General features: G+C 40.5%; 2 protein-coding genes across 2 annotated transcripts; both read left to right on the top strand.

Moving 5' to 3' along the window:
• Nucleotides 1–774: 774 nt before the first annotated feature.
• On the top strand, nt 775–4,253 carry srp19 (signal recognition particle 19). The gene is made up of 5 exons (XM_083905347.1): nt 775–948; nt 2,182–2,257; nt 3,144–3,215; nt 3,358–3,466; nt 3,644–4,253. Exons 1-5 carry the CDS (start codon nt 911–913, stop codon nt 3,769–3,771), a joined length of 423 nt encoding a protein of 140 aa, XP_083761473.1. The 5' UTR covers nt 775–910; the 3' UTR covers nt 3,772–4,253.
• Nucleotides 4,254–5,747: 1,494 nt separating this feature from the next.
• On the top strand, nt 5,748–9,058 carry LOC310939670 (radial spoke head 14 homolog; the record flags this gene model as incomplete). The annotated part of the gene is made up of 6 exons (XM_083904480.1): nt 5,748–5,922; nt 7,058–7,160; nt 7,416–7,534; nt 8,119–8,347; nt 8,452–8,588; nt 8,772–9,058. The coding sequence occupies 6 exons, from the start codon at nt 5,748–5,750 to the stop codon at nt 9,056–9,058; spliced, it is 1,050 nt and encodes a 349-aa protein (XP_083760606.1).
• Between the last annotated feature and the right edge of the window lie 202 nt (nt 9,059–9,260).

The following is a 9,260-nucleotide window of genomic DNA, read 5'->3' as shown; positions in this document are numbered from 1 at the left end:
TAAAACGGTTGTCTGAAAGGATTTTCTACTGAAACATATTGTCCTTATTTTGTTGGAATTATTCACTGAACAGTGAAATGGTATTGTTTTTGGTTCTCATGATTTTGATATGATTGAATGATGAGGTACTGTCCAGGGTGTAACCCCACCTATCGCAGTATGTCAACTGGGATTGGCATGGCGATCTTTTTTACACCATGACACACAGGAGTCAATCCACTGCATCCCCAGTCAGCAAGTGCATACAGTATGTGTTATTCTACGACTTTGGCGTTTGACATTTTTTGTTTGGATTTATCTTGGTGAAACAAGCCTCCCCTCACAAGGTAAGCAGTCAGTATTTTGAGGATGAGGACCTCAAAACACACTGGTTTGTGTCAGAAAACCATGGTAACTGGCCAGCTTGTCTGAGGGAACTTTAATGTCCTAAAGCAATGTTTACATACTGTAAGAAAAAATGAAATACTGAATAATCACAGTCTTTGAATTTCTGTGTGATTGTTGAATCCTGCAGTTAATGCAGCAGAAATGTGCCACCAACGTCACTTTTCTAAGAAAAATTACAACTAAAGTTTTTTCTACTGTCATGGCCTTTTTTAACGTCTTTTAAATCTTAATTTATATAGTCTAATCTATAATTAGATCAGAAATCATTACCTCAGCCACCCTTTAGAGGGCAGCATAAGTTCACAACCTACCGGACATGTATTTAAACATTTCCGGTAGTTGTACGCGTTCCCGTGACTGAACACTAGTACAGCTGGTTGTCAACATTAGTGAACGTGTCAGAGAAGCGGCCATATGGCTGTGTGTTTTTCACACTCAAAGTGTACACTGAAGAAAAATATAAGGCTCTTAACATCCAGTCTGTGAATACCAGGTGTCCTTAGTGTCTGTATAAGACCCAACAATGGCTAATTTGACGCAGAACCCCGCCGACAAGGAGAGGTGAGTTACTTTAGAGCTAGCCTGTTAGCTAAGCTAAAAGTGGTTAGCTTAGCCACCTCTCGCGCGTTATAAAAACTCCTTAAACATCTACTAATATAATGTGGTTCGTTTCTATAACAGTTGCTTGTTTTGTGACATTTGTGATCTATACTTTCATTCGGCACAAATTGAAATTCGATGTATATATTTTAATCCAACAGAAATTATATCGAGAGACTCCTCATCACCCCACCTATCAGAATTGCAGTTGGGTAAAACAGGTTTAGATGTTTTGTTGTGATAATGAATAGCACTGTATCGCTTTTACGTAGAGTTAACAATGGTTTCAGGTATTATTTATGATTACCGACGGTGGAGGCTAAAAATGCTTCTTGCGTATAGTTTGGTGTGGTACGGAGAAGCCAGTTAGCATGACGTGTATAAGTTAATTTATCCACCGAGTTCTTGTTTTTGCTGGATTACAAATGTTACGTTATATTTTATGTGAAAAAGTATTCTGCAGTTTCACTTCACATTGTTCTCAAACGAGACATATCATAGTACTAAAGTACTATCATAGAACTGAGTTTCAAGGCATTTATTAGAGCCCCAATGGCCGGGGCCCAAACGGCTCCTGGCACGATTTCGTGCAGATTATTATTATATCCGTGGCTTTGCAGTCATTTTTGAGGGGGTTAACGTGCATAAGAAATCGTGAAACTTTTAACTAAGGTTCGGTCTGAATTCGGGCATTTTGGCGATTTGCACCCTACGTCAAAAGTTGCCGAAAGGATTCAAAAGTGACGTCAGGCAACTGCTGCACTCCCCTACTTGCGGGATGCCAGGGCCCTATCATGACTGCGTGCAATCCTAGTTCATTTTATTTATTTCAGTTTGAAAGTAGTTTCAGTGACTGATGTCATGTATATTACATTTTTTTAATATAAAGTTGTCACCGACTCTAACTGTCCTGTATAAACGTATAACTTGATACGGTTGTTGTATATCTGCTCCTGGTCTCCTTCCTCTGTCTCTACCTAATCTCCCTCTTGTCCCCCACCTCTCCTCTGTCTCCCATGTTTCCTTTTGCCCCAACCGGCTGAGGCAGAAGGCAAAAAAAGCACATTCTACGTTTAGTCTAACATAACATGTCAAGTTATATACAGGTGGACCGTCTTCCACTGTTGGATTTGTTCGCTTCAGTGTCTCCTTCAACTTTGCCTTCACTCAGTATGCGTTTGCTGCATGTTTCAGGTTTATCTGCCTCTACCCGGTCTACATCAACAGTAAGAAGACACTGGCTGAGGGACGCAGGATCCCTGCAGAGAAGGTGACTTTTCTCTTCCGCACTCGGCACCACACAGACTGAGAAGCAAACTCTGCTGATTGGTTACCATAACATAAAGATCAATAAAGAACAATACCGCTACACTCGGTGTCTGATGATAATAATAATACATTCAAAGAGACAGTGTAGCCTTTATTTAACCCAGTGCCATATGTCAGTACATCAACAATCACAATAGGCAACTGATTACCTATTGTGATTTTACTCCCACCCTCAGATAACCTTGTTGATAACCTTGCGGCCTCACTGCGTACTACATTACATTCTGTTGCTCCTCTGAAAAAGAAAGTGGTGAATCAGAGGAGACGAGCACCATGATTTAACTCCAATATCGTGCTCTTTAACAGGCTTTACGTAGATCAGAAAGAAAATGGCGTTCCAGTAATCTCGAGGAATTTCATATAGCCTGGAAATATTGTTTTGTAGCATACAAAAAGGCCATACGTAAAGCTAGAGCTGCCTATTATTATTCTTTAATTGAAGAAAATAGAAATAATCACAGGTTTTTTTCAGTGCTGTAGCCAGGCTGACACAGAGCCACAGCTCTACTGAACATCTATTCCTTTAACACTGAGCAGTGACGACTCCATGAACTTTGGGTGCGCTGTATGAAAGTGTGAGTGAATGGTAAAACTGTGGTGTAAAGCAGCTTTGAGTGGTCATCAAGACTAGAAAAGCAATATATAAATACAATACATTTACCTTTAGTTTAGTTCTTTGTGAATAAAATAACATCAATTAGAGGGGAAAAAAAATGATGATCTCCTCCCTCCTCGTGGTACTGATTCATATCTTAGCACAAGAGGTTTCTAAGCATCCAGTTTAAGAAGCAAACCGTTTAAGTGTAGCCACTGTTGTGTATCTACAGGCTGTGGAGAATCCGTCCTGTACTGAGATCAGAGATGTCCTGACGGCTGCTGGACTGAATGTCTACATGGAGGTAAAAATCTCACACACATTAGGTCTTAGGGCAACAGTATTTTATGATGTACTTTTGTGTGCCAGAATGAGTGGTTTACAAACAGCAGTGGAGAAAATTGCTTTTTTATATATTAAGTTTGTTATGCCTGTCATTTGTTCAGAACAAAATGCATCCCAGGGAGTGGAACAGAGACGTCCAGTTCAGAGGTCGTGTTCGAGTTCAGCTGAAACAGGAAGAAGGCCACTTCTGTCATGACAGGTTCAGCTCTCGTAAGTCCTGTTCGCTCTGCTGTGTGTGTGTGTGTGTGTGTGTTTGTATTTGTACACTTTCAGGGATCAGGCTGTTACACATTTTCAGTTTCGAATAAATTGCATGTAATTAATCAATTAAATATTATTTAAAGGGGATGATTTAGAGGTGAGATTGAGCTTTTCTTTTTTCCTCAGGGAAAGATGTGATGTTTTATGTGGCTGAGATGATTCCTAAACTCAAGACTCGGACACAGAAGGGTGGAGCAGAAACCAGCTCTCAGCAGGGAGAGGGAGGGAAGAAGAGCAAGAAAAAGAAGAAATAGACAATGTTTTCAGTTTTAAAAACTCCCGGGCTTGTTGCTTTGAGTTTATGTGAACTGGTGGAGGTGATTCGTGAAGTTGCTTTCAGACATGCACTGAACTCTGGAGAGTGTGTGGTGGGGCTGTGTGTGTAAATGCCGATGTCCACAGAAGTCGCTGCCGAGATTCTCTGGAGATTCCCCTCCTTATGTAACGAGCCAGAGTTCATATCTGAAATTGGCTTTTGTTTCTGTTCTATATCTCAAACAGCTTTATTTTAATTTTGTTGTCATGGATCCTTGACAAAAGATATCGGTTAAGTTTAAGTAAATGGATCTTCCTTATGGACGTTAAGCAAAGACATTTTCAGGAGCATATTTTGTAGCTTTAGTAACATCCTGACGAGCTCTGCTGCAGTTCAGAATCTGAATTCTGCATATTGTGTTTTCATGTGTGGTTAATGGACCTGTTTTGAGTCTTTGTTCAGAATAAACTTGACATGTTTAAGTATTACTTTGACTCTTGTGTCCAGAATTTATTTGTTTTTGTTTTGTTTGTTGTTTTATGTGTGTGATTGTATGACAGTCAGCCCTGACTTGGCACGCCTACATTACTTTGTCTGTAATCCAGGCTCTTTTTCATTGAGAATATGGCATAGCAGTCTATTCTGCCTGTTGTTTTAATCATTAGTCATATCTGGGGATCTTGGTGTGTTTGCCAATATCCAATAATGTATTTTAAAGCCAATATGGCATTGTGTCAATATCATGCAGCCCTAAATAAAATATATCAGCTTAAGTCTTCAGTCGCTTAAGAATGTGCCATTTGACCCACTTTTCCAACAGAAAATTTAACTTTGTGTTGTTTTGTAAACGACTTGGTCTCGGAATGATTTTACATCACGTCATCTAATGTTGTTTTAATCTGGAATTTTAAATGTGTTTGAGTGCAATTAGTGCAACAAATAATTCTGAAATGTTGTAAACTTAAGAGATGTCGATTATTTAACTCAAGTCCACACTGGCTATCACGCCCTTGATAGGTCACCAGTCCATGACGGGGTCACAGAGACACACAACCATCCACTCTCACACTCACACCTATGGTCAATTTGGAGTGTTCAATTTGCCTAACCCCAAAATATGCATGTTTTTGGACTATGGGAGGAAAATGGAGAACCAGGAGAAACCACTGATGATGATGATGATGATGATGAAGAATGAGAGAAGAGGTATTTTAGTCGCCTGTATTTTATTTGTTCTTATTGTCTGTTTTTAAATCTTGTACTGTAAGGTGTTCAGAAAGGCGCCCTTAAGTTAAATGTATTATTATTGTTATTATTATTAGAAGAGGTAATATTACAGCAGTAGCATCACACATTGACCTGAGTTATTGTTCTTTTCAGTTGCTCATGTTAAAAGTTTTTCTTCTGTAGAAGTGAAGTGATAAATTGTGAAACCACACCATGTTTTTGTTTTACATTGGTTTGTGTTTTTTTTAAATTAGCACTTGAATCACTTATCGTTGAAACGGTTAATGTCTTGAACATGAAGAACGATAAAAATAAATGTAGTACAAGCAGAGGACCGTGAAAAAATGTCTGAAATATTCTTTATTCCCGCAGAAAATTCCAAATGTCCCACAATCCGAGAACGCAGCATCGTCGTCTCATCATGTGGTTACTAGGCAACAGAGTTTTGTTTGGGTTTACGGTGCACGGGTCTGACCATGCACTCATTCACTAACAGGTCGGTGTTCTGTCCTAATGCGATGTCGTCATTTAATCCTTTGATCTTTTTTTTTTTTTTTGAATAGTGCATGTTTCATTTCTTTCTTTGACTCAGATGTTGAGGAGAGACGACAGTGACATCAGTAAGTACATATTAAGATGTGTTTTTTGTTTTTTTTTGTTTTTCCGCCATCGTTTTTTTTTTACTGTTTTTGTTCGTCTGTCAAAGCACTGTAACCTGGGGATAAATATACGTGTTAAACATCCGGGATGGACGCTGTTCTGCTGGACCAGACCCGAGCTCCGGTTGCCTTTGGTCGTCGAGCGGTGCCGCAGCTGTTCGAGCAGCTGCAGCGGCCTGAGAGCGACAGTAGGCGGCGCGCTTTGGCGTCACTCTGTGACTTGATGCACGAGCCGGAGCGGATCTACCAGACCGTTAACGGGGGTGAGTGAGTGTGAGACCCCGTTAAAACTGGACATTCTGAGGTCTCGTCTCCGTGTGAATGGGTTACTTTGCAAGATGAGTGATAGAAAATGCTCTGTGAATGAATGTGAGTGAATGAATGGTAGAAAACTGTAAATCAGCTTTGAGTGTATGGGGCGCCGATTGTAAAGTCGCACATGCTAAAATAAACAGCGACTTTTTGCCAGATTTAGCATATATAAAATCATGTGAATTTTTTTAATGATAGTTTTGACCAGATTTACAGCAACATATGTGAATTTTGTGATATTTACTTCTCTTGTGAAAATATAATTTCAATGTTTAATCTGAATAAAAAATCTAAATCTAAAGTTAAATGTTAAATATAAATCTAAATGTTAAATCTAAATGCTAAATACAAATGTTAAATCTAAATGCTAGATATAAATATACATTTTAAATATAAATATAAATGTTAAATATAAATATAAATATAGATATAAATATAAATCTAAATGTTAAATCTAAATGCTAAATACAAATTTTAAATTTAAATGTTAGATCTAAATGCTAAATATAAATATACATTTTAAATATAAATGCTAAATCTAAATGTTACAGGCGTCATATGTAAGATTGTGGCCAAAAACTGTTACTTCACTCAAATTCAAAATACTGAGGTCTTTTAGGTTTCGTTTTCTCCGCCATTGTAGCTCAGACCTAACTGGCAACCCATGGTTGCTCGGCAGCTGAGACTCTACTGACTGCAATGATTGGTAGACGGCGGTAGGTGGCGCCACATGCCAAAACATGATTTCAAAACATAAACATGATTTGCAGTCCGTAAAATATTTTTTTTATGCAAATATTTTGGCTGTACTGTTGTTGTTGGTGAGTTCAGTTTGTTATATGAACATTATTCCTGAGTCTCTGTGACATATTAGGAGGATTTTATGGCCAGTTGCTTTAGATTTATTACATAATGCACCTTTAAATAGTACCCAAATCCATAATGACATATTAGGGCTTCTGACAAGATCGACTACTCGCATCAAGACAATAATCTGTACTTGCTGTGTGCACATTCCCCACTTTTACTTCACCAGGAAACTGAGATTTCCATGTTCTGATGACAGCGTGTCCTTTTCCTCTGCAGGTTTCCTCGAGCAGTTGAAGGTTTTGTTGAAGGACAAAGATCCAACGGTCAGAAAACAAACGTGCGAGCTGCTGCACCTGCTCAGCGGCCACAACATTGGCAGGTGCATACAGTAGATACTGCAGAGGGCAGCATTACACATGTCAATGAACTGCCTGCCACAAATGATTAGAATAGGAAGTTTATACAGCCGTTAACACCAGAGCTATACTGCGCTACCACCTGCAGGTGGTTTAACTTTGATTCCTGCAACAATGATTGGTTGCAGATGTTATGAATGTAGATTATGGCCCCAAGGAAGACTCTGAGTGCCGTCTTTAGTTTTATTCCATGACATCTCTCCTGTGTCCTCCTGCAGACAGGCACTGCTCTCCTCCTCTCTCCTGCCCCCTCTGTCAGAGCTGCTGGACGACGACTCATCGTCCTGCAGGAGAAATGTCCACCAGGTGCTGAACCGCCTCGCTCTGCTGCCTGCTGGTAAACACTCTGACACTCTAGAGGTTACTGTTCAACCAGAGAAAATGTTTTCACCAAAACTTAAATAAGAAATAACTAATGCATGTAAAATATTTCTTTTAATACATAAATTTTTTATAGATGATTTTTTATTATGCTGCTTAAGAGATAGACATGGGCTCAATGGTCTTTAATTTGCACATGAGCAAACAATTCATTCAAAGATTGTGGTTTTAAAATGTCTTATTATTTTTTGTGCATATTTTGTCAATAATACCGACCCTGTGGTATCTCAAAAAGCTATTAATAAAAGGAAACAGCAAGTAAAATGTGAATATGTTACTCATATATATATTGAGAGCACAGAGCCATTACAGATGTTTGTTTTGCTCAGTACAGTGATTGTATTTCCTTGTTCCTTCTAAAGCTAATAACGTTCAGCAACTTCATGATTGAGTCAATTCTACATTTCTCTGGGACACAAATTAAGAGTTTGTGATGTAGTCTTGTCAAGATGTTTCATCTTACTCAGAATGGACTTTTTCACAGCGATGACTATTGATCTGGATGAAGTCAAACTGTCCCTGAGGTGTGTTGTCGTGCAGGTGCAGATGCTCTCCTGTGTCTGGTTCCTAAACTAATGATGAAGCTCAAAGAGGAGGAAGAGGAAGAGGAGGAGGTGCAGGTGCTGCTCCTCTCCACCCTCAGCTGCTGCTCCTCTCTGGACGCTCTTCCCGCTCTGGCCCTCGATGCCGTGTCGCTTGTGAGACACAAACTCTCGCACAGCTCCCCGAATGTGCGCAGAGAGGCCGCTGCAGCCATGATGGCACTCAGGTGAAATGCCGTCTGTGTTACAGAGCAGGAAGTGTGCAGAGGTTTGTTTGTTACTGTTTTTGTTTGCTTTGTTGTTTGCTTGCTCACTTATGGTTTGATTTCAGTGTTCCCGAGGACGGGAAGCGGCGGGTGTGCGAGGAGGCCGTACTTCCTGTCATGGTTGGTCTGCTGCAGGACACAGACGTCAAGGTTCAGGCCAACGCTGCAGGAGTCATCATGTACACCGCCATCACCACCCCAGGTACAAACACACACCTGTGTCAGTCTCACGGCACCGGGAATTCACGTTTTTGAAAGGACCACCTTTCACATTAAAGTGTAACTAAACCCTCTTAATTCACTTCTTTCAGGTGAAAACCAGTGTATATGTGTATCTAGTTATGCTATTTGTTGGATGTCATGACTGTACCTTCTCCTCCTACAGGTAAACTTCAGTGTCTTGATCTGGACGTCGTCCCCATTCTCCTTGACCTTGTGTCCAAGAAGAAAGAGGGAGAGGAAGAGGACAACATGGAAAGGAGGAGGAGGATGAAAGCCCTCATCATGTACTCATTGCGGGCTCTGACAGCTCTGGCCGAAGCTCCAAACGGCCGTCGCCTTCTGCTGGAGCAGCTCCCTCTATTGGAGAGGAGGAGTGAGGCAGCAGAGGAGGACGAGGACATCCGGCAGGCCGCTAAGACTGCTGTCAACGTCATTACCTGGTCCCCGTGAGACAAGACACCAGTGTGCGAAATAGCCATTAATAATGGGAAGGGGGGGGGGTCCATCTCCCATATCCCATCTCCCAATTGTTGCGCAACACTGTTTCAACACCCCAGGTGCCACCCTGCAGTATTGGCTAGCTTCCTTGTCAGATGTGGGCTTGTGTGGGCCTTTTCCACAGCACCATGTGGAAAGCAATTAATTAAAACAT

The sequence above is a fragment of the Microchirus variegatus genome (assembly GCF_963457635.1).
Source record: "Microchirus variegatus genome assembly, chromosome: 18".
Classification (NCBI taxonomy): Eukaryota; Metazoa; Chordata; class Actinopteri; order Pleuronectiformes; family Soleidae; genus Microchirus; species Microchirus variegatus.
This window is presented reverse-complemented; position numbering and strand designations above follow the sequence as displayed.